At 41.9% G+C, this 26,793-nt stretch overlaps 1 protein-coding gene across 1 annotated transcript in view; it reads right to left on the minus strand.

Moving 5' to 3' along the window:
- Positions 1–26,793, minus strand: part of FRMD7 (FERM domain containing 7) — a 52,129-nt gene that overhangs the window by 17,659 nt on the left and 7,677 nt on the right. Inside the window, 5 exon segments of the mRNA XM_032618981.1 lie at positions 206–303; positions 3,149–3,182; positions 5,190–5,232; positions 6,031–6,135; positions 15,334–15,528. Coding sequence (XP_032474872.1) covers positions 206–303; positions 3,149–3,182; positions 5,190–5,232; positions 6,031–6,135; positions 15,334–15,528 — 475 coding nt within the window.

Here is a 26,793-nt window from a genome sequence, read left to right on the forward strand (position 1 = left end):
TACAAACAGGATTTGAATCCAAATCTCAATGACGACAGTAACCAGCCTCTTTCTACTGGACCCTGCCATTTCTATATATCTCATCCAGGCTTTCTCTCCTCTACAGAGAAGCGCTAACATGATGATAGGGATGTTGAGGGTGCTCAACCTCTTTGCTTGGTTCTCTAGCTGGCTGATAGGCCCAAAGCCGACATTTGCTACTTACATTGTAAGATGTGAGATATCATCAACGCTGTACAGTTGTCACTGCATGGAAGCCTTCCCAGAGCCAAATCCTTCTTTATTTGAAGAGTAAAAAGATACCTGCAAAGAAGTGGGGGGAAATCTCTTGAGGAAGAAACAGGAACAAGAAAGAAGCATTTCCCTTCTCCCAGATCAAGATGTTTCAAGAAAGACACGGTGCCCCCAGTCAGGGAGATGCCTCTTGGGGGTGGTGAGTAATGCATAGGCTTTGCTTCGGCCCCTAACCAGCACTAGACCACAACTCGGCTGATCCAGCATTTCAGCAGGCCTCACAGCCATTAGGAATCACCCCGGCCAAATCCTCCCGCCAACTTGAGGGAGTTGGCCAACCATCCTCTGGTGATTTCTGCCACGTAGCAAAGCCACATACCCAGCCAGAGAGAAAGGGAGATTCAGCAAGAATAAGCCTACTCAGGAGGCCAGTACTGCTCTGTTTACAAAATGCTATCAAATACTCACTATCGTAACAACTTAGAAGGCTGGCATCATCACCACATGTTCCAATTACGGAAAGACAGAGGTTAGGCGATTTGGGCAGAGTCATATCACCCCAAGACAGTGAAACTGTGGCAAGACCTCAGGTCTGCCTCTCAATTCTAGGCTGCCTCCTATCCAAAAGACTGTGTTTCAGAAATCAAGAACTTGAGGCCGTGATTCTGCCCCTTCACTTGGACCACTGTTTCCATATCACCAGAGCCCAGCCTAGCCCTTTGCACAGAGCAGGTATGGGATTACTGTATATTGAATGGAATGAAGCCAGACTACCCTTTTTCCTACCGATAATCAGGGACCCATAAAGTACACATTGGTATCCAGAACTCTGCAAAACAGATGGCATTTGTCCCACACTTTTAAGCCCTTATCAAAGGCAATCAACTTTTGAAAAGGTGTGTATAATTAAGATTCTACTGCCGACTATGTTCCCTCTTGGTTCAAAATTGGTTCCAAAGTTTTATTTTATATATTAAAACACTTACTATCTACTGTGGGCATTTCCCTAAATAAGATGTAATTTTCTGAATAAAGTTCTATCTAGATTTTTTTTAAACCAATTAAGACTTGACAGCAATGTGGTGAACCAGAATTAATTGCACGTGATAGATGAAAATGCAGACTGGGAAAAAACAGGTGAATTAGTAGGTGATTATTTAATTTACAAAGCCATTCATTATAATCCTTCAAATTGTGATCTCTCTTAATGGATTAGAAATGATTCATTAGAAAAGTTATATTTGCACACCACTCTGAGAAACTCACATAGTGGCCCCAATCAAGGCATCCTTGTAAAGTCAACTACAGTTAAGTATTCTCAAATGGACCAATGGGGAAAAAATAAAGGAAGTCTAACCGTTGCCATTACCTGCTTTCAAATATAGATGTAAATGGGAATAATCAGCCTCAATTGCTAAAGGGGACGTGAATTTCATTTTACTCCTAGCAAGAAAGAAAGTAACCTTCTTGTCATTTGACACATTCCTTGCTGTTAAGAAGGCAGCTGCCTGCTGCAAATACCAAATCCTTCCTCTGAACAGCTGATGAATCATTTATCATCACATTGATTTTCTCATTCTTTTTTTTTTCCCAGAGAAAGTTTATCTCCATCAAAATTGGTTACAATTTGAGACTCGACTGAAATGAGTTAGCAAAGGCAAACTGATAGAGATACCAAGACATCAAGTTATCTGGGAAAAGGGCCTACAACTCACAAATTTGGAGAGGATTGGGAGAGAGAGACTGACTTTTTTTTTTTTTTTTTTTTTTTTTTTTTGCGGTATGTGGGCCTCTCACTGTTGTGGCCTCTCCCGTTGCGGAGCACAGGCTCCGGACGCGCAGGCTCAGCGGCCATGGCTCATGGGCCCAGCCGCTCCGCGGCATGTGGGATCTTCCCGGACTGGGGCATGAATCCGCATCCCCTGCATCGGCAGGCGGACTCTCAACCACTGCGCCACCAGGGAAGCCCGAGACTGACTTTTTTAAAGTGACTTCTACAAAGACCCCTCAGAAAAGAACCCCCCCCACACTTTACAAAAAGGGTGAAGAAAAATTGGCCATGAACCATGATGGGGAATATTTCAGGTAGAATAACTGCCAACACGCTGTGACCTTGATCAAGTCACTCTAGTTCCCAGGACCAGTTTCTGCATCTGTAAACCAAAAGGTCTGGACTAGATTATCTCTTACATTCCTTCTATGTGTAGAAGTCTGGAGTCTAAAGTCTAGAAAGCAGAGTAAGGTTTGGGGAGTGTTATGTTGACAAAGTATTTTTGAAGAAGTAGGTTTACATGGTCATTTTAAAGGGCATTTTTATAAATATAAAAATACTTTAAAATGTTTCATACTTTTTAGCTTTTTAATTTTTTGTAAGTATACAAATATTTTACTTATATAAATTATTAATAATTATTATTAATAATTATAATAAAATATCAATAATTTATAATTATGCAAAATAATTTATTAAATTATTTTTTATATTTTTTACTTTTCTACTTTCAAAAAGGTTTTATAAGTGTATGTCACCATCACTTTCTACCTATGGGATATACACACACACAAACGTGCACACACACATGTGCACACAACCGTTCTCAGTCAAGCTGCCCTCTGATTAGAACACAGATGCAATGAAGGCAAACACTCTAACTGTTGTAGTAGTTAATGGCTTAACCCCCAAGTGGGCACCCAGGCTGGTTACCACTTTAAGAACACCACCCTTCCTTCTCCCTGAAGTCCCTATCCTTTGGAAGATTAACCCTGGGGACCAGCCAGGTCGTCCTTCTCACCAACTTCTTACGATCTCCGAGAGTGACTGAGACCCAAGCCTTCCAAAGAAGGCTAGAAGCCCATTCCCTGATAAATGGAGAATAATGATTAAGTAACATCATGCATCATGCAAGTACTATACCTTGTAAGCTCTTCTCGCAGATGTCCAGGGTCCACTGGGAAAAATTTCACCATAAATTTGAAAACAACCTCCTTAGGATCTTAAAACACAATATCTCCATAAGTTTTATTTAAATGTCCATCACAACAGTTACAGGGCTTCTCTCTTTCTCTCTCTCTCTCTCTCTCTCTCTCTCTCTCTCTCTCTCTCACACACACACACTCCCCTCTCCTCTTCCCTCCTCTCCCCATCACTCCCTCTCACAGACTTTGCATTTAAATTTCAATTTTTCACATTTGTGAGCTGTTGCTATTTTTGAATTGTGCCTCTATGTGGATAACAGTTGGGAAAGTTCTCCTGCCCCTCTTCCTCCTTTCTCTTTCTTTGAGTTTCTTTTTGTAAAGATGTGCCTCGTTTGGGGCCTACTGTGTCCTCTCTTAAGAAGTGTTCCATGTAGAAAAATATACCACTTGCTACTTGGGATTCTGCATTCCTGGCTGAGAGAAGGGCCCAGCTATAGAGGCAGGTGAATATCAGCTGGCTCAAGGATTCATAAAGGGAACTAGAAGTAGTAGGGACTGAGGCCTCTGTGTATCTTAAAATCTACATGAAGAAAACATATCTACTTGCCTTCACTCCTACTTGCATTTGAAAATAAGAAGCTTTCTGTATCAAAAGCAAATACACACACGCAGCATTAACACCATTAATTCAGTAAATATATGTTGCGTGCCTATTGTACGCTAAGCATTGTACTAGAGGCTCCTGGAAATAAAAATACAGTTAAGCACTCAAAGGTTGGTAGAAGAGGCAGACACCTAGACAGACAATCACAGAACCACAAAGTGTTATAAGCCCCGAGTACTGGGTAAGAACAAGAGGGAGAAAAGAGTTTGGAGGAGGTCAAGGAAGCCTTCCTGGAAGAGCTGACATCTGAGTAGGGCTGCCAGATTTAGCAGATAAAAATATAGGCCTCCCAGTTAAATTTGAATTTCAGATATACAATGATTGCTTGGGACATACTTATACAAAGAAATTAGTCTTTGTTGATCTGAAATTCTAATATAGTTGTTATCTGAGAAGCCCACACCTGAAGTTAGTTTTGTTCAAATTAGGAGAGGTAGGAGTATGAAGTGGTCAGAGGCAGAGGTAAAGGCTGAAAAGGCAGGCAGAGTCTGGTGCTTTGAGGATCATGTTAAAGAGTTTGGACTTTATTCTAAGGACAATAGGGAGTCATGGAAGCATTTCTAAGCAGGAGACTGATGTGGTCAGGTTTGTATTTGCAATAGTTCCCTTTGGGAGTAGTGTACATGATGGATTGGGGGGAGTCAGTTGGGAAGCTGTTGGGATCATGTGACAGATTATCAATACGTAGTGGGAAAAGACAGAACTGTGGGAGACACCAACACGTAGAGAGCAGGAGGGGGAAGTGACACGAAGCAGCCTTTCCCAAAGTGTGGACTGAAATCCACCTGCAGCGGAAGCAGCTATGGAATTTGTTAAAAATGCAGGTTGCTGGCCCCCAACTTGGGGATGAGGCCCAGCAATATGCATTTTAACAAGAACTGCCCCCTCCTCCCGGCCCATGATCCTAATACACACTGAAATTTGAGAACCACCACACTAGATTGTGACATATAGGGTTCGGGGGAATATTTCATGCATAGTAGGCACTCAAATATGACCTGAAATGTCTGTGATGGGATTAAACTGAAAGACCTCCTGGAAGAAGGTGAATGGCATTGCTGCTTGACATCAAGGATGCTCGAAGATTTACAGGTCTAGAGTCAGAGATGTATTCCTAGAGCCAATCCACAGAGTGCTGTCATTACCAGGGTTCTCGAAATTTACTCAAAGATCCAGCAGCCTGATTTTCCTCATCTCAGGCAAAGTTAAAATGATTTTTTTAAATTGCTAAATTTACTGGATGGATGAAGGATTAAAATAATACATCAAAGCCCTTTTCTCCGCTTATATTAAGGCGAGGAACAGTGTGGTATTGTTGAAATATTTTCAAGTTGTAACTGGGAATTCTATTCCTTAAGTGATTTTCCATACTTACTTTTTACTTGCTTTGTAATGGACTTCAGAAGTTCCAACCAGACCTGTAATAACATTAATGAAAGAATTGGTAGAACATGGCACTGAGTATTGTTTTTTTTGGTTTTTTTGATAGCAGATTAAAGTCAACATGAAACAAACAAATATCAAGACTCTTTAGACTTCTAAAGATAGTAAGAAACAGCAACGTCAAAGAAATGCTGTGCTTCCACCACACTCAATCTGTCGCATTCTATTTTCCCAATGACAGTGCACATTGTTGATCTATAAATTCTTTGCTGTTGACATTTGAGTCACTGCTCCCCTGCCTCAGGAGAATGACAGAGGTGTCATATACAAGGCTCATTAGTTGCCACAAAGACTAATGAAGGCACGTGGCTCCACATTTGAATCCTACAGCCCCCAAATGCCAGCTTAATAATCATAATGAGGCTTTCTGGGAAGGAGCCAGATAACAGATCCACCAAGGCAGAACACAGCGGGCAGAACATCGGGAATGTTAGGATGAGAGAGAGGCAAGGAGCATTCCCGAATACTACTGGTGAGGTTAGGAGTCTTCAGTTTGGAGGTTGAGGTCCAGCCTCTGGAAAGTCAGAATAAAGCACAGAGACCTCTTCACACAGTGGCAAAAGAGGAGCAGAGGGTGGAAGAGTTTGTGCTTGGCAAACTGAGGTGACTTTTAATAGACAAGGAGGGGAGATAGTTATTAAATCCACTCATTTTGCAAGGGTTTAAATGGTTTTTCCTTTTGCAGTTGGGGGTTTGAACCCTGCATATCTAGCAGCAAGCTGCATTTAGAAGCAATTCTAGACACAAAGAACCCTATAATGAAACCAACTTACATTATTTCCAGAATGGCTACAGAATTCTAATCCAAAATATTCCTTTTCAGCAAGATTTAGATGGCTGCAACTCAGGTTAAACAGCGCCTTCCCGGATGACTTTTGCTAAACAAAACAAAGAGACCATAGCACAGTTTGCGATCCTAAGCTGATATTGTTGCTCTAGTGTGGGGTAAAGGGTAGAAGCAACTAGACTCTCTTCAGTTTCCTTTAAGCACTGTTTTCAGGCCCTGTATCCTCCCAAATGTTGTTGAGTTTTCCACACAAATACATGCATCTATCTGTAGATTGTTTTAGCGGTACCTCTTAAAAAGCCTCAGATTAATGACAAACCCTCTTGGAAAAAGACAGCCTTGCACTTAACTACGTATGGCTAGATCTGCAAATCTACCCTTTCAGTGGAATTCTTTCATCAATTCATCCCACAGGCAATTTGAAAGATTTTCCCCAAATTGACAGGTAGTTTAATCAAGATGCAAATCTGACCTGCTTAAAATCCTTCAGTGGCTCCCTTCAGGATAAAGTCTCTACTCCTTAGCAGGAAGGCTGGGCCCTTTCCCTCATGTGGCCCTGCCTGCCCCTCCAGCCTCATCACTTTCCCTTCCCCCTTCCATTCTAATAATCGCAGCCTGCTCATGTTTCCCCACATGTCAAGTAAATTCATGTCTCCATGCCTCTGCTCATGTCATTCCTTCTCCACAGAACGCCCTTCCCACCTTTCTTTGCTTTGGCTTCCTCCTACTCAGCTCAGATGCCACTCCCCGGGAGACCTTTGGAGCCAAGGGCAACCTCCGTGCTCCCAAACACTCTTGCTTACCTCAAACATGGCACTTCTCACACGGGATGTCTATGTTCCCCGTTAGACTGAATTCCTTCATGGCAGGGGCCTTGCTTTAATTGTCTTGTTACGCACCAGGTCTAACTCAGAGCCTGGCACATACTAGGGGTCTTGAATGTTGGTTGATCCAACATGAAATTGACCAACTTCCTCCTCCGAGCTCCGCGAGGAGATTTCATTCTACAGCTTTTCCCACCATAGCTGCATCTAGCATACTCCTTTCACATAAGGCCACACATATTTTTTTTTTTTCTTCATAAAGCCCGCATACACTGGGAGCACAAAACAGTCCCTTTTTCAGGCTTCTCTGAGAATAGGAGCTGTGAAGAGCTCTCTGTGAAAATCTCTATGAGCTGAGTGGGGCTGGAGCTGATCTTCAGCCAGCATTGCTGAGGCCGAGGGTTGCAGTTGCAGGGAGGACGATGATGGGAAAATTGGGCCCTAGCTGATAGGCACAAAGACACGCTGCTGAAAACCCCTAGTTAAAGCCAAGTCACACGGTGCCTCTGGTGCTGCAAAGGAAGCTGGGTGCAGGGAAATGTAGTTGGAAATCACCGACGCATAGAATTAATGCCAACCTTGAGAGGTCAGAGAGTCCAGCCACCCTCCTCCCACACCCCACCCTCTCCCTCAAGGCAGTCCCACACGGAACAGAACCCACATCTGGTATTTAATAGCTTCCAGGAAGGCGACCTCCCCCATCCCCTTCCCCCAACGACCCAAAATGCTCCCCTCTCCCTTGGACTTCTCTCCACTTGGTTTCGTAGTCCAAAGCTCCACCAGCTGAGATTCATGAGGGTTAACCAGGGTCCTATTTTTAAATGCAAATAGGATGCAGAGGGTGAAAGCTACTGCATCCTTAGCGCCTGGAGAGAGAGCTGAGGGAAAGGGGGTTTGATTTTATGTGGGAGGTCACATTGGAGCTGTGATCCAGGAAAAAGGGGTCAGCCCATGGTGGGGTTCGGGGGCTTGAAGGGCATTAGGGGGCAGTGGGGGAGGGGGTGTCTGGGAGGGAGGAGGGAGGGGGCGCTTCTGCCTATGTGGCAACCTTGCCTAGGGCAAGTCCTGACACAGACCATTCCAGACAGATGAAATCGCTCCTATTTTCAAAGTCCTCCAGACAAGGAGCTGTTATGGGATTTTTATTATGAATTAAAAATTTTTCTAAAGAGAGAGAGAGATGACAGCAATACTTTTTCCAACACCAAAGAAACGTTTCAGTCATGAGGACCAAATTCCGTCATAGACTCCAGTTTCTTTGCAAACAATTTAAGAAACTCAAGATTTTCCTTTCTCCTCCTCATTTTTTCTTTTCTTTTTTTTTTTTTTTTACCATTGGGGTGCTTAATCATCGCCATCAATGCTGCCACATTCCATGTGTTTGTATATTTAAATGTTTCTGCAGTCACAAAGAATATATAGCCATTCCTGTAAGGTTTCCAATCCAGGCTGCCTTTTTGCTCCCTTCTGTAAGATCCCACACCATGTTTATAAGAATAATCCCCTGATTCGTCCACCCCTGTACATCTTGCCAACTGGCTCTAAAAGCCTTTGGCATTTGTGCATTAGGAGGTCAGGAGCTCATGTGGCTCAAGCTCTCTACCCACATCTCCGGGAGACGCATTTCCCTTCAACCCTCCGTAGTGTACGTTGAAATTGGCCAGCCTAGTGGAATGTGTTGCACAATAGGTAAGGTCTTGGTTCTGTCTTAACATGCAGCCTTTAATTTTTTTCAACCAATTCCTCAACTTGTATGTTATGATTATTTTTCTCATAATATCTCTATATACAACTTTCCTATTTTCTCTTTTCTGGACTTCTGATTCTCTTTTCCATTGCTTGCTCTTGTTTAAGCTGACACTTTTCAACATTCTAATCAAGCTCCTTAGTGGATCTAAATTATTTATCACTGGGCCTCCCACTCAAGGAACTGGAACTCCAATCCTGAACCCTGTCTTATATTCATCTCCCTTGGATTACAGTAGAGCAGTGTTTGCCTTTAAAAAAATCACACACACACATATAACTTAAAACTTTTCAGAACTTGTATTTATAATCTTCAGCTTACAAGCTCGGTCTTAACCACTGGACACTGATTTCTTGGGGCTCCAAACTCATCTTCTCACGGAAACAATAAATATTCAAGGTGACCGTTTCCAAAAAACAGCCCACCAAATCTTCTATGCACATAGGGCTGTCATATAACAGTTTATTAAAACAAGCCTGTATTGTAATCCTGCTCTACCCACTTACTAACTGGATGAATTGGGGCAAATGTTTTAGCTCACAGATTGATCTCCCTTTTCCAGGTACCTGAAGACAGAAACCATGTGTCTGAGTACCTGGCATTATATACAGTGATTGGAAAAGAGTGGACATTCCATAAATGTTTACTGAATAAATAGATGAATGGATCCGAACATTTAACTTGATTCATGTGCATTAGCAGGACAGTCCTCTCAAGAGGAAGAACAAATTAGTTACTATATGACCTAGGGTAAATTACTGAACGGTTCTGAGCCTTGGTTTACTCATCTGTAAAATGGAGATAATAATAGTGTTATGTTACAGAGTCATTGTGTGGATTAATCAAGATAATTCACATCAAGGCCTTAGTACTATGCCTGGCACATCACAAGACATAAGTAATACACACATATATTTATAGATATAGAGAGAGAAGAGTCTGGAAGAATACATACCAACCTGTTAACAACATTATTGCTGGAGAGGGGTTTAGATTAAAGGGAACCTTACCTTTTTAGTTTGTACATATCTGGATTCTTTTTTTAAATGAACAGGGACAGTAGAAACTCTCTTAATAAACTTTAACTCAACAACGCACAGAGAATGCTTTCCATTCCCCCTTTAAAACATTGACAGATGCCTAAGTCATGATGAAAGCTCATGGCTAGTAAGCTAATATGACTTTGCACTTCTACATCCATCGACTGAGTCTCAGGCTTGATAATAATTATTTTCTTGAACATATTTTGACAATTCTACTTATTATTGTAATTATACAATTTAATTATATTGTATGTATATCACAAGAATCATGATCACTAATAACAAGAGTAGTTTCTGTGAAAACTAAATTGAAAAAAAATCAATAAGGGGGGAATCCCCCAAAATGTGCTGTCAAATTAGTTTTGGGTAGGACAGCAGTAAAATATTGGGGGATAAAATCTGGAAGGATTCTGTACTCAAATTTTTCCACATTAAATGAACAAATACTGGAAATCATAGATGATGCCTTATGCATATAAGTCAGAGAAGAAAAATGGAAACACCGATCAGAAGTCCTTACTCAAAATGCCCTTGACCCTGCATCAAAAGCTTGGCATATGAATATAAATGTATACGTTTTATGTTGAAGTAAGAAGTTTAAGGTGTTTGTGTGTAAATGTACATATATATTATGATTTTCTGCTTTGGCAAATTTTATCAATTAACTGATCAACAATCACCTTTGATCACATTAGATAACAGAGATTCTAATGCATCCACATAATGACTGTGTACTTCAAAAGAATGTAGGCTACAGAATTAAGGTTTCAGAAAAGGATAAGCTGGAACAACAGCGTATTATTAACAGTAGCATGATAGGCCATTTTAATTTTATAATGTGTATTGTGTTTCTCTGGAAAATATAACAAATATAAGGAAAATTAAAGAGTCTTATAGATGCTTCTCCTGTTTCCAGTGCTGATTCCCACATTCAAAATATTTCTCATGCTCCCCTCAGGAAACTGTTTTTGAAGTCACAGATAATAATCACCCATTCTTCTGATTTTATGGTTATGCCTCATTTTTGAGTCCCAAAATATGACTATATAAACTCCGGTGACGACAACAAAATAGCAGAGAGAGAGAGAGAGAGAGAGAGAGAGAGAGAGAGAGAAAGAGAGACCTGTCTCTTCCTGTTTTATAAAGCCATCTGTCCTATCAGGTTAGGGCCCCACCCTTATGACCTCATTCAACCTTAATTACTTCCTAAAAGTCCTATCTCCAAATACAGTCAGATTAATCACATGGGGAGTGGGGTTAGAGGTTCAACATATGAATCTGGGTGGGGGGGGATACAATTCAGTCCATAGCAATGACCCAACTTGATAGCCCACTTTAGTTATCATACTTGCTCTTTATGACTTTTGACTCTTTCCAAACACGAAATCCACTCTCAAATAATGAAGACTTGTGAGTCATTTTGGAAGCAATGTGCCCAGTTACAGAAGGCCAAAAAGGAGTTCCAAAATGTGCTGAGTACCTGCAATACACAGGAGAAGGCAGCACATCACGGTGGCTAAGAATGTGGGCTCTGAAGCCAGACACAGCTGGCTCTAGTTCTGACCTGTCTACCTGCTAGAGGGGTAATCTTGGGCAGACTATTTAATCTCTCTGAACCTTCGCTTCTTCAGTTGCAAAATAAGACTGTCAAACACAGAAGGGTCACATATTATATGATTCTATTTATATGAAATGTCCAGAACAGGCAAATCCATAGAGACAGAAAACAGATTGGTGGTGGTCAGAGACTGGGGGGAGAGGGGAATAGGGAGTGACTATTAACTAGTATGGGGTTTCTTTTGGGGAGGATGCATATATTCTGGAATTAGATCGTTGTGATGGTTGTACAACAATGAATATATTAAAAACCATTGAATTGTACACTTTAAAAGGATGAATCTTTTGGCATGTGAATGGCGTCTCCATTTTCAAGAAGGGTCATAGCGAGCATCTAATGAGACTATTCTTGTCGAGTACTTTACACAGTATCTGGTCCAAAGGAAGAGCTCAAGAAATGTTGACTGTTTATAGGGCGACTATATAATTTATCATCCAAATTGGGAGGGTTTTGAGAGTTGACAGGGCACTAGTAATTGTTATACTGTCACAATAGGTGTAAGCCAGGACTGTCCTGGACGAACTCTGATGTGTGGTCACCTGGTTATTTGTATTTGGGCCACTCCAGGGGGTCTGTTTTGACAACGGCAGCATTTATCTGAATATTCAAAATCTGGAATATTAAGAATCAGAGACATGACTATTCGTTTCCCCTCATAGAAACCGGTGTCTGGTGATCATTCCTCCAGTAGCAAGTGAATGAGGTACCTTTCAGTCATGTTAACCCTGGCTCCGTATTTTTATAGGTAAGGCTCAACCGTAACAACCACACAAAAAAACAGGGAGAGAGAACTGCTTCACCAGTCTTAACCTTCTCCCTAATAAACATTTTAAAAGTCGATCCCTCTCCTTTAACATGTTTTTTCTCCATTCTTTATTCTCTTTCTTCAGTTCTCTTTGTTTTCCTGTTGTAATTTCCCCCTGTGCAAACTCCAGGCTTACTTTTGATGCGTTTGCCCTTTTCCTCCTATATATGCCTTTACTCTTTTGTGACACTTTCTACAACCCCTTCAATTCAACACACAATACTGACTGCCTGTTCTGTGCCAGGTACTTTCCTGAACTGCAGGGATACCGAGGTGAACAAGACCCAGGCATTACCACCAAGGAATACATAGGCTGGCAGGAAAGGCAGGCGCGTCAACAGGTGATCGCAGTGGTTGGGGCTAAGTGTGCTTTTAAGCTTGTATGCAGGGGTTAATGTGATATCACGCCCAAAGGGCACCTAACCCAGAAATGTGGGTGAGGGTATAGTACATGGATTCTTTTTCTAAAAATTAATTAATTAAATAATTTTTTGGAGGGCTACATTTGGTCTTCGTTGCCACTCAGGGGTTACTCTTTGATGCGGTGCACGGGCTTCTCATTGCTGTGGCTTCCCTTGTTGCAGAGCACAGGCTCCAGGTGTGTGGGCTTCAGTAGTTGTGGCTCGCAGGCTTTAGAGCGCAGGCTCAGTAGTTGTGGTGCACGGGATTAGTTGCTCCGCGGCATGTGGGATCTTCCCAGACCAGGGCTCGAACCCGTGTCCCCTGCATTGGCAGGCGAATTCTTAACCACTGAACCACCAGGGAAGTCCCTGCATAATGGATTCTTAACAGTGGGGACACCTAATCCAAGATAGGATGGAGTTAGCCAGGTGAAGAGGAGGAAAAGAGAAGGGTGTCAGAGGCAGAGATTAGAAAATAGGGTGTGAACAACTCGATTGTAAGCAGTGTGGTGTTCCTAAAGGAGCGAGGGAGACACAGGGACACTGAGCTGGAGCCTCACCAAGATGGGCAGAAATCTTGTAGAAAGTGTAGACCAAGATGCAGAAATCTTGTTCTGCATCTTGGTCTACACTCCCTCACCTCCATCCAGCTCTCTGTTTGTAAGCAGCAATAGGCACACACTTCATTTACAGAGTTTGGACCTTTCCGAAGGAAGGTAAGTCTTTCTCCATTCCTGTTGTCTGCAGGCTACATCCAGAAACCTCAGAACCCTTTAAGTGTTAAACCCTGGGACTGCTCCTTTTAAAGGGCTGTTTCACTTTTCATTAAAAATGCAAATATCCTGGGGCTTCCCTGGTAACAGAGTGGTTAAGACTCCGCCTGCCAATGCAGGGGACAAGGGTTCCATCCCTAGTCCGGGAAGATCCCACATGCTGCGGAGCAACTAAGCCCATGTGCCACAACTACCGAACCTGTGTGCCAGAACTGCTGAATCCTGTGTGCCTAGAGCCCGCGCACCGCAACGAAGAGCAGCCCCCACTCACTGCAACTAGAGAAAGCCCACGCAGCAATGAAGACCCAACGCAGCCAAAAATAAATAAATTAGAAAAAATTTTTAATGCAAATATCCTGACATTGCAACAAACAACAGCAAAAATCCAACACATATCTTATTCATCTACCAATATAGTCAGATGCAACCAGTTTTCTAAAAACGAAGTTGGACATACTTTCAAAATTTACACTGTGTAAACGACCCGGGGAACTAGGAAACAGAGCTCCTTTGGGGCAGGGCAGAAGAAAGTACTGGCCAAGCTATAACCCTCCTGGGGGTTCAACTCCTGGTAAAAAGAGAACTGCTGAGAGTGGTGAGAGGCTAATTACCAGGTAGCTGCAGTTCATTCTAAAATGGAGCCCTCTCTGCAGGCAGTCTAGTCTTTCAGCATCTGGTAGAGAACAAGGTGCAGTTAGACACATCAAAGAACAAAGAATAAGTAGGATGTCAAGGGAGGCCCTTTCCCCAGAGCCCAGAGGACTCAGCAATAAACCCCGGAGGGAAGAACAGTTTAAATGGGTACTTAAGACTTCCTGGTGGTGGTAAGCAGAGAGAACAAGCCTTGTAGTTGCTTGTGCACGTGTGAAATTCACACCAAATTACAACTGGTTTTTATTTTATTTATGAAAACATAAAGCAGTTCAAAGTACTGCCTGTGTGATTGATGGAAGGCTTAAAGTTGCTTAAGATTAACAGCTCAGAAAGATTTCCGGCCCACGTGGCTGTCCTAGGGGAGTCCTGAAGGATCAACCTGAGCAGCTGACTGACCACCCGCCCCTTTTTTTTCTATTGAAGTAGAGTTGATTTACAATGTTGTGTTAATTTCTGCTGTACAGCAAAGTGATTCAGTTATGCCTATATACCACCCTCTTTACCTGCAGCCATGTTGATACTGATTAAACTAAGTTCAGAAGGGAATTCGGGAGTCAGAAAGCTCGTCTAGGCCCTGATAGATGATACTTCCTAGCAGACACCCTTTTCAAGCTCTAAGGGAATGATGTATTACTGCCTGAGGCCTTAGGTTGGTTTGGCAATGATCTGGACATGTTCCATCTGATTCATATGCTTTGCTGGAATGTGTCTAAGAGACTCTCCTTGCTCAGAATTGCTCTTCATACTAAGGAAAGAAAAAAACAAAACAAAACACGATTACCACCCTAATAGCAATCTTGCCCCCATTCCTGGGACATTGAAATTACCATGCCTACATTGGAAAAGCTGTTCAAAAGTGACAGTGTAATAATGGCATTCTCAAGCCAGTGCTCCCAAGTCCTGTCGAAATTACTAGCTACTCGGGTAATTAAAACAATTATAATTGTTTGTTTCCACTTAATGCTTTAGCACTAAATCCACGTGCTGTGTGTGATGCACAACCAGCTTCCAAATGGTAGTCGGACTTTTCTTTTAAACTTCAGGTTGATAAAACATTCTGTGCATATCTATCAATCTGAGACATTCAGGACACAACAGAGATCATTCAATGTCATGTAATCTGGGCCCTTCATTTTATAAGTGGGGAGATTTAGATCCAGACAAGGGAAGAGACTTGCCCAAGATCTTCCAGCAGGTTAATAGCAGATCTGGGATTGGAACCCAGGTCTTCTGGCCTCCAGTAATGGGCTCATTTTATTACACCGGGCTGTCCTTAAATATAAAGGGAAAACTAATATCTAGATGTATGAAGGACAACAAAAAGAGATAAACACCTAAACTTGTTCCTTTGATTCACTCTTTCATGTTCACTGTTTTTTTTCTTTACCATCTTTTCTCAACTTTTGACTGTACTGTTAACTCACCTTTCTCTTCTTCTGCTTATTACTCCAATGTTTCTCCTTCTTTAGCCTCCCTTTCCTTGATTGTTCTACATTCCTGACTCTTCTTTCTAGAATCAGTTTTACTCCATTTATAAAGTGTTCACTATGTTGCCCAGCAAGGCTGTGAGCAGGTTGGAGGCCACTCTGTTCTGACAGGTTGTGAACTTCACAGAAACTCTAAAAAGAAGCCATTAAACAATAATTCCTTTTAAAACGTCTATTTAATAAGAGGCCATGAAACCCAATGTATCAGGGTTACTATGGAGAATCTGTTTTGGCTGAACAGAAAATCTTTTAAAAAAATATTTCAGAAACGATTCCAAGTTAAATGAATCAAGAGACACATGTGGAGTTTAGGGTTCCATAAGAAAGTAGTATTTCAATGTATAAAATATACACGAGAATGTTAAATTCTGGATGATGGGATTATACTTGCATTTTATTTTCTTCTTAGTGCTTACCAGAATATTCTAATGAATTTATGTTCTGTCATATATAGAAGCTGGATTTGAAACTTGAAAAAAAATCAGAAAGAGAAAGACAAATACCATTTGATATCACTTATATGTGGAATCTAAAATATGACACAAATGAACCTATCTATGAAACAGAAACTGAATCAAGGACATAGAGAACAGAATGGTGGTTGCCAAGGAGGAGGGGGTTGGGGGAGGGATGGAGTGGGAGTTTGGGGTTAGCAGACGCAAACTATTATCTATAGAATGGATAAACAACAAGGTTCTACTGTATAGCACGGAGAAGTATATTCAATATCCTATGATAAACCATAATGGAAAAGAATATATAAAAAAAGAATGTATATATATGTATTACTGAATCACTTTGCTGTACAGCAGTAATTAACACAACATTGTAAATCAACTACACTTCAGTTTAAAACAAAAGAATCTTAGCATCAAATTTTGAAAAAAAAAGAAAATTGAAAAATAAATGAACCTCTAAAGGACTTCTGAGTAGCAAAACGAGTGGTCATCTGAGCCATCACTCAGGCTAATCTGTCATGAAGTGTCTCATTCCCCCACTCTTTCAACACCCCTACGTTAGCCAGGTGTGCATGCTTGTCAACACCTGTGGACTAGGTTAAGGGACCAGCTCTGCCCCCCAGCAAGAAGCCTATAAGGGCTTCCTGCCTGAGTCTCAACTTGGCTTCTTGCCAAGCTCCACTCTTGCAGAAGTCACTCAGGACCTGTGATTTCATTCCTCTTTCCCTATGCAGACATCTGCCTTAGTTCTTGACCCTTGTTCACTTAGTCTGTTTACTTGGGTTCCTGCTGTTCGGTTCTGGATTGGACCTACAATGCCCATGGGCTAGGCTCCACTCAGCTCTGCTCTCCCCTTGAGTAGTCTCCACCTCTGTTGTGCACACCACAGGTATTTCATGAAGATTGTGGTTTAGCAATATAACTTAACTCCTGGGCCTGCTTGCAGCCTTTTATCCCTTTCCTCCCAGCTACCCTGGCATACAGTCATGGAAGTCCTGAGTGCTAACTCCCTCCTGTGGGCCTTGGGGCGACTTAGGCTCTACAACCCAAAGCCTAAGAGTCGCATACTCCTCTCAGTCTGACTTAGTCTGGGCTGATACCAGGTTTGCAGAACACTGCCGTCCTCCCTGCACAAGGCTACTTCAATACGGTGGATCTATGGTTAGTGTGCATAACTCAAAACAGTTGTCTGGGATTCTCTAGCTGTACTCAGGGACAAGCACAACCAAGCCCAGGAAAATGTTAATTCATATATTTTATTCAATACTGCACATCTAAAATTCTAATGTACAAGAAAGAAAGGCATGGTATTCTTTCATTGAAATGAGAGAATTCAATCTTTCATTGTTTCAGCAGATAGTTATTGAGCATCTACTATGTTTCCGGTTACCTATACTACAGACCATACTACAGACTGTCACTGATGTCACTGAATTAAGAGAACCTATTGTGTCCTTTTGGGTGCATAACCCCCCTCCACGTTGAGCCCCAAAGAAGGACCTAGCTTTTTTGGCTTCATGCAATTCTCAGATGCCCTATACCTTATCGTTCTAACCCTGTCCATGTCTCTGAACCGTTTCCATTGTTCAGCTATCCCCTGAAAGCACCCCAACAGCTCTTGCAGGTCCTCCTTACATTGGGTCAGTTTTTCCCTGAAACAGCCAACCTTGTTGTGTCTGCATCACCACTCCCAACACACACAAGAGCTAACTGCTTAAGATGTGAAATGCCGAGATAACTCCAACACAGTGGCTCTTGAAAAACAAACATTAAAGAGATTATAGTGGTCGAGTGCATGGGCTCTTAACCCAGAGTGCCCCATTCAAATCCTGTTTCTACCACTTACTACTCCGTGACTTTGGGCAACCTACTTCACCTCTCTGCCCAGTTTGCTCATCTGTCAAACAGGGATACTCCATTGAGGGTTTCAGTGAGTTAATATATGTAAAATTTACATTAGTACCTAGTAAATGATAAACATTCTTTTGATATATATTAGCTAGTATCATTACTATTTAGGCTGGAAACGAAGTGAGTAGTAATTGTGGGCTAGTGGGCAATGGGGTATTTGCGGGGCAGGTGCCACTTTGAGTGGAGCCTCTATTTTGACTGCTTATGCAGCAGCCATTTTTTTGGTTTCTTTTGTATTTTTAACAACTTTATTGGAGTATAATTGCTTTACAATAGAGTGTTAGTTTCTGCTTTATAACAAAGTGAATCAGCTTTACATATACATATATCCCCATATCTCCCCCCTCTTCTGTCTCCCTCCCTCCCACCCTCCCTATCCCACCCCTCTAGGTGGTCACAAAGCACTGAGCTGATCTCCCTGTGCTATGCAGCTGCTTCCCACTAGCTATCCATTTTACATATGGTAGTATAGATAAATCCATGACACTCTCTCACTCCGTCCCAGCCTACCCTTCTCCCTCCCCGTGTCCTCAAGTCCATTCTCTACATCTGCGTCTTTATTCCTGTTCTGACCCTAGGTTCTTCAGAACCCTTTTTTCTTTTTTAGATTCCATATCTATGTGTTAGCATACAGCATTTGTTTTTCTCTTCCTGACTTACTTCAATCTGTGTGACAGACGCTAGGTCCATCCACTTCACTGCACATAACTCAATTTTGTTTCTTTTTATGGCTGAGTAATATTCCATTGTATGTATGTGCCACAACTTCTTTATCCATTCATCTGTCGATGGACACTTAGGTTGCTTCCATGTCCTGGCTATTGTAAATAGTGCTGCAATGAACATTGTGGTACATGGCTCTATTTGAATTATGGTTTTCTCAGGGTATATGTCTAGTAGTGGGATTGCTGGGCATATGGTAGTTCTATTTGTAGCTTTTTAAGGAACCTCCATACTGTTCTCCATAGTGGCTGTATCAATTTACACTCCCACCAACAGTGCAAGAGGACTCCCTTTGCTCCACACCCTCTCCAGCATTTACTGTTTGTAGATTTTTTTCATTATGGCCATTCTGGCTGGTGTGAGGTGATGTCTCGTTGTACTTTTGATTTGTATTTCTCTAATGATTAGTGATGTTGAGCATTCATTCATGTGTTTGTTAGCAATCTGTATATCTTCTTTGGAGAAATATCTATTTAGGTCTTCTGCCCATTTTTGCATTGGGTTGTTTGTTCTCTTGATATTGAACTGCATGAGCTGCTTGTAAATTTTGGAGATTAATCCTTTGTCAGTTGCTTCATTTGCAAATATTTTCCCCCATTCTGAGGGCTGTCTTTTCGTCTTGTTTATGGTTTCCGTTGCTGTGCAAAAGCTTTTAAGTTTCATTAGGTAACATTTGTTTATTTTTGTTCTTATTTCCAGTTCTCTAGGAGGTGGGTCAAAAAGGATCTTGCTGTCATTTATGTCATAGAGTGTTCTGCCTAGTTTTTCCTCTGAGAGTTTTATAGTGTCTGGCCTTACATTTAGGTCTTTAATCCATTTCAAGTTTATTTTTATATATGATGTTAGAGAGTGTTCTAAATTCATTCTTTTACATGTAGCTGTCCAGTTTTCCCAGCACCACTTATTGAACAGGCTGTCTTTTCTCCATTGTATATTCTTGCCTCCTTTATCAAAAATAAGGTGACCATATGTGCATGGGTTTATCTCTGGGCTTTCTATCCTGCTGCATTGATCTATATGCCTGTTTTTGTACCAGTACCATACTGTCTTGATTACTGTAGCTTTGTAATATAGTCTGAAGTCAGGGAACTTGATTGCTCTAGCTCCGTTTTTCTTTCTCAATATTGCCTTGGCTATTTGGGGTCTTTTGTGTTTCCATACAAATTGTGAATTTTTTTGTTCTAGTCCTGTGAAAAATGCCATTGATAGTTTGATATGGATTGCATTGAATCTGTAGGTTGCTTTGGGTAGTATCGTCATCTTTACAATGTTGGTTCTTCCAATCCAAGTACATGGTATACCTCTCCGTCTGTTTGTATCACCTTTAATTCCTTTCATCAGTGTCTTATAGTTTTCTGCATACAGGTTGTTCGTCTCCTTAGGTAGGTTTATTCCTAGGTATTTTATTCTTTTTTTTGCAATGGTAAATGGCAGTGTTTCCTTAATTTCTCTTTCAGATTTTTCTTCATTAGTGTATAGGAATGCAAGAGATTTCTGTGCATTAATTTTGTATCCTGCTACTTTACCAAATTCATTGATTAGCTCTAGTAGTTTTCTGGTACAGTCTTTAGGATTCTCTATGTATAGTGTCATATCATCTGCAAACAGTGACAGCTCTACTTCTTTTTCTCCAATTTGTATTCCTTTTATTTCTTTTTCTTCTCTGATTTCTGTGGCTAAAAGTTCCAAAAGTATGTTGAATAATAGTGCTGAGAGTGGACAGACTTGTCTTCTTCCTGATCTTAGTGGAAATGGTCTCAATTTTTCACATTGAGAATGATGTTTGCTGTGGGTTTGACATATATGGCCTTTATTATGTTTAGGTAAGTTCCCTGTATGCCTACTTTCTGGAGGGTTTTTACCATAAATGGGTGTTGAATTTTGTCAGAAGCTTTTTCTGCATCTATTGAGATGATCATATGGTTTTTATCTTTCAGTTTGTTAATATGGTGTATCACATTGATTGATTTGCTTATTTTGAAGAACACTTGCATTCCTGGGATAAGCCTCAATTGATCATGGTGTATGATCCTTTTAATGTGCTGTTGGATTCTGTTTGCTAGTATTTTGTTGAGGAGCTTTGCATCTATGTTCATCAGTGATATTGGCCTGTAGTTTTCTTTCTTTGTGACATCTTTGTCTGGTTTGGGTATCAGGGTGATGGTGGCCTCATTGACTGAGTTTGGGAGTGTTCCTCCCTCTGCTATATTTTGGAAGGTTTTGAGAAGGATAGGTGTTAGCTCTTCTCTAAATGTTTGATAGAATTCGCCTGTGAAGTCATCTGATCCTGGGCTTTTGTTTGTTGGAAGATTTTTAATCACAGTCTCAATTTCAGTGCTTGTGATTGGTCTGTTCATATATTCTATTTCTTCCTGGTTCAGTCTCGGAAGGTTGTGCCTTTCTAAGAATTTGTCCATTTCTTCCAAGTTGTCCATTTTATTGGCATATAGTTACTTGTAATCTCTCATTATCCTTTGTATTCCTGCAGTGTTAGTTGTTACTTCTTTTTCATTTCTCATTCTATTGATTTGAGTCTTCTCCCTTTTTTTTTGGTGAGTCTGGCTAGTGGTTTATCAATTTTGTTTATCTTCTCAAGGAACCAGCTTTTAGTTTTATTGATCTTTGCTATCATTTCCTTCGTTTCTTTTTCATCTATTTCTGATCTGATATTTATGATTTCTTTCCTTCTGCTAACTTTGGAGGCTTTTTGTTCTTCTTTCTCTAATTGTGTTAGGTGTAAAGTTAACTTATTTATTTGAGATGTTTCTTATTTCTTGAGGCAGGATGGTATTGCTGTAAACTTCCCTCTTAGAACTGATTTTGCTGCATCCCATAGGATTTTGGTCATCGTGTTTTCATTGTCATTTGTTTCTAGGTAGTTTTTGATTTCTTCTTTCATTTCTTCATGGATCTCTTGGTTATTAAGTAGTGTATTGTTTACCCTCTGTGTGTTTGTATTTTTTACAAATTTTTTCCTGTAATTGATATTTAGTCTCATAGCATTGTGGTCAGAAAAGATACTTGATATGGTTTCAATTTTCTTAAATTTACCAAGGCTTGATTTGTGACCCAAGATATGATCTATCCTGGAGAATGTTCCATGAGCACTTGAGAAGAAAGCGTACTCTGTTGTTTTTGGATGGAATGTCCTATAAATATCAATTAAGTCCATCTTGTTTAGTGTATCATTTAAAGCTTGTCTTTCATTATTTATTTTCATTGTGTATGATCAGTCCATTGGTGAAGGTAGGGTGTTAAAGTCCCCTACTATGAGTGTGTTACTGTCGACTTCCCCTTTTATGGCTGTTAGCATTTGCCTTATGTATTGAGGTGCTCCTATGTTGGGTGCATAAATATTTACAATTGTTATATTTTCTTCGTGGATTGATCCCTTGATCATTATGTAGTGTCCTTCTTTGTCTCTTTTAATAGTCTTTATTTTAGAGTCTATTTTGTCTGATATGAGAATTGCTACTCCAGCTTTCTTTTGATTTCCATTTGCATGGAATATCTTTTTCCATCCCCTCAGTTTCAGTGGGTATGTGTCCCAGGTCTGAAGTGGGTCTCTTGTAAACAGCATATATATGGGTCTTATTTTTGTATCCATTCGGCCAGTCTATGTCTTTTGGTGGGAGCATTTAATCCATTTACATTTAAAGTAATTATCAATATGTATGTTCCTATTACCATTTTCTTAATTGTTTTGGGTTTGTTATAGTAGGTCTTTTTCTTCTCTTGTGTTTCCTGCCTAGAGAAGTTCCTTTAGCATTTGTTGTGAAGCTGGTTTGGTGGTGCTGCATTCTCTTAGCCTGTGCTTGTCTGTAAAGCTTTTTATTTCTCTGTTGAATCTGAATGAGATCCTTGCTGGGTAGAGTAATCTTCATTGTAGGTTTTTCCCTTTCATCACCTTAAGTATGTCTTGCCACTTCCTTCTGGCTCACAGAGTTTCTGCTGAAACATCTGCTGTTACTCTTATGAGGATTCCCTTATATGTTATTTGTTGTTTTCCCTTTGCTGCATTTTTTTCTTTGTGTTTAATTTCTGATAGTTTGATTAATATGTGTCTTGGTATGTTTCTCCTTGGATTTATCCTATATGATACTCTCTGCACTTCTCAGCTTATATAATTAGTACTGGTCATTCGGGCTCAGGTTAGATATCTTCTCCCTCTATGCAGGAGCACAGGCTCTAGGAGCATGAGCTTCAGTAGTTGTGGCGTGTGGGCTCAGTAGTTGTGGCTCATGGTCTCTAGAGTGCAGGCTCAGTAGTTGCGGTGCACGGGCTTAGTTGCTCCGCGGCCTGTGGGATCTTCCCAGGCCAGGGCTGGAACATGTGTCCCCTGCATTGGCAGGCAGGTTCTTAACCACTGTGCCACCAAGGAAACCTGTCTGACCATCCCCGCAACAAACACACTTCAATCTGTGTTAGGGGGGGGACCTTGAAGATGGCGGAAGAGTAAGACGCGGAGATCGCCTTCCTCCCCACGGATACACCAGAAATACATCCACACGTGGAACAACTCCTACAGAACTCCTACTGAAGGCTGGCAGAAGACCTCAGACCTCCCAAAAGGCAAGAAACTCCCCACGTAACTGGGTAGGGCAAAAGAAAAAACAGAGACAAAAGAATAAGGACGGCACCTGCACCAGTGGGAGGGAGCTGTGAAGGAGGAAAAGTTTCCACACACTAGGAAGCCCCTCCGCGGGCGGAGACTGCGGGAGGCAGAGGGGGGAGTTTCGGGACCGCGGAGTAGTGCACAGCGACGGGTGCGGAGGGCAAAGCGGGGAGATTCCTGCACAGACAATCGGTGCCGACCAGCACTCACCAACCCGAGAGGCTTGCTGCTCACCCACCGGGGCGGGCGGGGCTGCGAGCTGAGGCTCGGGTTTTGGTTTTGGACGGAGCTCAGGGAGAGGACTGGGGTTGGCGGCTTGAACATAGCCTGAAGGGGTTAGTGCACCACGACTAGCCGGGAGGGAGTTCGGGGAAAAGCCTGCACCGGCCGAAGAGGCAAGAGACTTTTTCTTCCCTCTTTGTTTCCTGGTGCGCGAGGAGAGGGGTTTAAGAGCGCTGCTTAAAGGAACTCCAGAGACGGGCGCGAGCCGCGGCTAAAAGCGCGAACCCCAGAGACGGGCGCGAGCCGCGGCTGAGGGCGCGAGCCCCCGAGACGGGCGCGAGCCGCGGCTGAAAGCGCAAACCCCAGAGACGGGCGCGAGCCGCGGCTACAACCGCGGACCCCAGAGACGGGCGGGAGACGCTAAGGCTGCTGCTGCCGCCACCAAGGGGCCTGTGTGCAAGCACAGGTCACTCTCCACACCCCTCTTCCGCGGAGCCTGTGCAGCCCGCCACTGCCAGGTTCCCGGGATCCAGGGACAACTTCCCCGGGACAGCGCACGGCGGGCCTCAGGCTGGTGCAACGTCACGCCGGCCTCTGCCGCAACGTCACGCTGCCTCTGCCGCCGCAGGCCGGCCCCGCACGCAGTGCCCCTCCTTCCCCCATCCCCCAACCCCCGGCCTGAGTGAGCCGGAGGCCCCGAATCAGCGGCTCCTTTAACCCCGTCCTGTCTGAGCGAAAAAACAGACGCCCTCCAGCGACCTACACGCAAGAGGCAGGGCCAAATCCAAAGCTGAGCTCCTGTGAGCTGTGAGAACAAAGAAGAGAAAGGGAAATCTCTCCCAGCAGCCACAGAAGCAGCGGATTAAAGCTCCACAATCAACTTGATATACCCTGCATCTGTGGAATACCTGAATAGACAAGGAATGATCCCAAATTGAAGAGGTGGAATTTAGGAGCGAGATCTATGATTTTTTTCCCTTTTCCTCTTTTTGTGAATGTGTACGTGTATGCTTCTGTGTGACATCTAGTCTGTATACTCTAGCTTCCACCATTTGTCCTAGGGCTATATCCGTCCATGACTTTTTTTAAAAAATTCTTTTTCTTAATAATTAAGTTTAATTGTAATAACTTTATTATACTTTACCTTCGTTCTTTCTTTCTTTCCTTCCTTCCCTCCCTCCTTTAGACAACGAATCACCCCAAATTGAGGAGGTGGTCTCAGGGAGCAGGATTTATGATTTTTCCCCCTTTACCTCTTTTTGTGAAGGTGTATGTGTATGCTTCTGTGTAAGATTTTCTCTGTATAGCTTTGCTTCCAACATTTGTCCTAAGGTTCTATCCGTCCTTTTTTTTTTTTCTAAATATTTTTTTTAATTCAATAACTATATTATACTTTATTTTATTTTTACTGTATCATCTTTCTTTCTGTCTTTTTTTCCTTCTTTCCCTCCTTCCTTCCTTCCTCCCTCCCTCCCTCCCTCCCTCCTTTCTTTCCTTCTTTGCTTCTTTCTTCCTTCCTTCCTTTCCTCCTTTCCCTCTTTCTTTACTCATACTTCTACTAATTCTCCCTACTTTTTCTCCCTTTTATTCTGAGCTGTGTGGATGAAAGGCTCTTGGTGCTCCAGCCAGGAGTCAGGGCTCTGCCTCTGAGGTAGGAGAGCCAACTTCAGGACACTGGTCAACAAGAGACCTCCCAGCTCCACATAATATTAAACGGTGGAAATATCCCAGAGACCTCCATCTTAACACCAGCACCCAGCTTCACTCAACGACCAGCAAGCCATAGTGCTGGACAACCTATGCCAAACAACTAGCAAAACAGGAACACAACCCCACCCATTAGCAGAGAGGCTGCCTAAAATCATAATAAGGCCACAGACACCCCAAAACACACCACCAGATGTGAACCTGCCCACTAGAGAGACAAGATCCAGCCTCATCCAGCACAACACAGGCACTAGTCCCCTCCACCAGGAAGCCTACACAACCCACTGAAACAACCTTAGCCACTGGAGACAGACATCAAAAACAACGGGAACTACGAACCTGCAGCCTGCAAAAAGGAGACCCCAAACACAGTAAGATAAGCAAAATGAGAAGACAGAAAAACACACAGCAGATGAAGGAGCAAGATAAAAACCCACCAGACCTAACAAATGAAGAGGAAATAGGCAATCTACCTGAAAAAGAATTCAGAATAATGATAGTAAGGATGATCCGAAATCTTGGAAGTAGAATGGACAAAATGCAAGAAACAGTTAACAAGGACCTACAAGAACTAAAGATGAAACAAGCAACGATGAACAATGCAATAAATGAAATTAAAATCACTCTAGATAGGATCAATAGCAGAATAACTGAGGCAGAAGAACGGATAAGTGACCTGGAAGATAAAGTAGTGGAAATAACTACTGCAGAGCAGAATAAAGAAAAAAGAATGAAAAGAACTGAGGACAGTCTCAGAGACCTCTGGGACAACATGAAACGCACCAACATTCGAATTATAGGGGTTCCAGAAGAAGAAGAAAGAAAGAAAGGGACTGAGAAAATATTTGAAGAGATTATAGTTGAAAACTTCCCTAATATGGGAAAGGAAATAGTTAATCAAGTCCAGGAAGCACAGAGGGTCCCATACAGGATAAATACAAGGAGAAACACGCCAAGACACATATTAATCAAACTGTCAAAAATTAAATACAAAGAAAGCATATTAAAAGCAGCAAGGGAAAAACAACAAATAACACACAAGGGAATCCCCATAAGGTTAACAGCTGATCTCTCAGCAGAAACCCTACAAGCCAGAAGGGAGTGGCAGGACATACTGAAAGTGATGAAGGAGAATAGCCTGCAACCAAGACTACTCTACCCAGCAAGGATCTCATTCACATTTGATGGAGAAATTAAAACCTTTACAGACAAGCAAAAGCTGAGAGAGTTCAGCACCACCAAACCAGCTTTACAACAAATGCTAAAGGAACTTTTCTAGACACGAAACACAAGAGTAGGAAATGACCTATAGTAGCGAACCCAAAACAATATATAAAATGGAAATAGGAACATACATATCAATAATTACCTTAAATGTAAATGGACTAAATGCTCCCACCAAAAGACACAGATTGGCTGAATGGATACAAAACAAGACCCTTATATATGCTGTCTACAAGAAACCCACTTCAGACCTAGAGACACATACAGACTGAAAGTAAGGGGATGGAAAAAGATATTCCATGCAAATGGAAACCAAAAGAAAGCTGGAGTAGCAATTCTCATATCAGACAAAATAGACTTTAAAATAAGGACTATTAAAAGGGACAAAGAAGGACACTACATAATGATCAAGGGATCGATCCAAGAAGATATAACAATTGTAAATATTTATGCACCCAACATAGGAGCACCTCAATACATAAGGCAAATACTAACAACCATAAAAGGGGAGATCAACAGTAACACATTCATAGTAGG

The sequence above is a fragment of the Phocoena sinus genome, chromosome X, assembly GCF_008692025.1.
Source record: "Phocoena sinus isolate mPhoSin1 chromosome X, mPhoSin1.pri, whole genome shotgun sequence".
Taxonomy (NCBI): Eukaryota; Metazoa; Chordata; class Mammalia; order Artiodactyla; family Phocoenidae; genus Phocoena; species Phocoena sinus.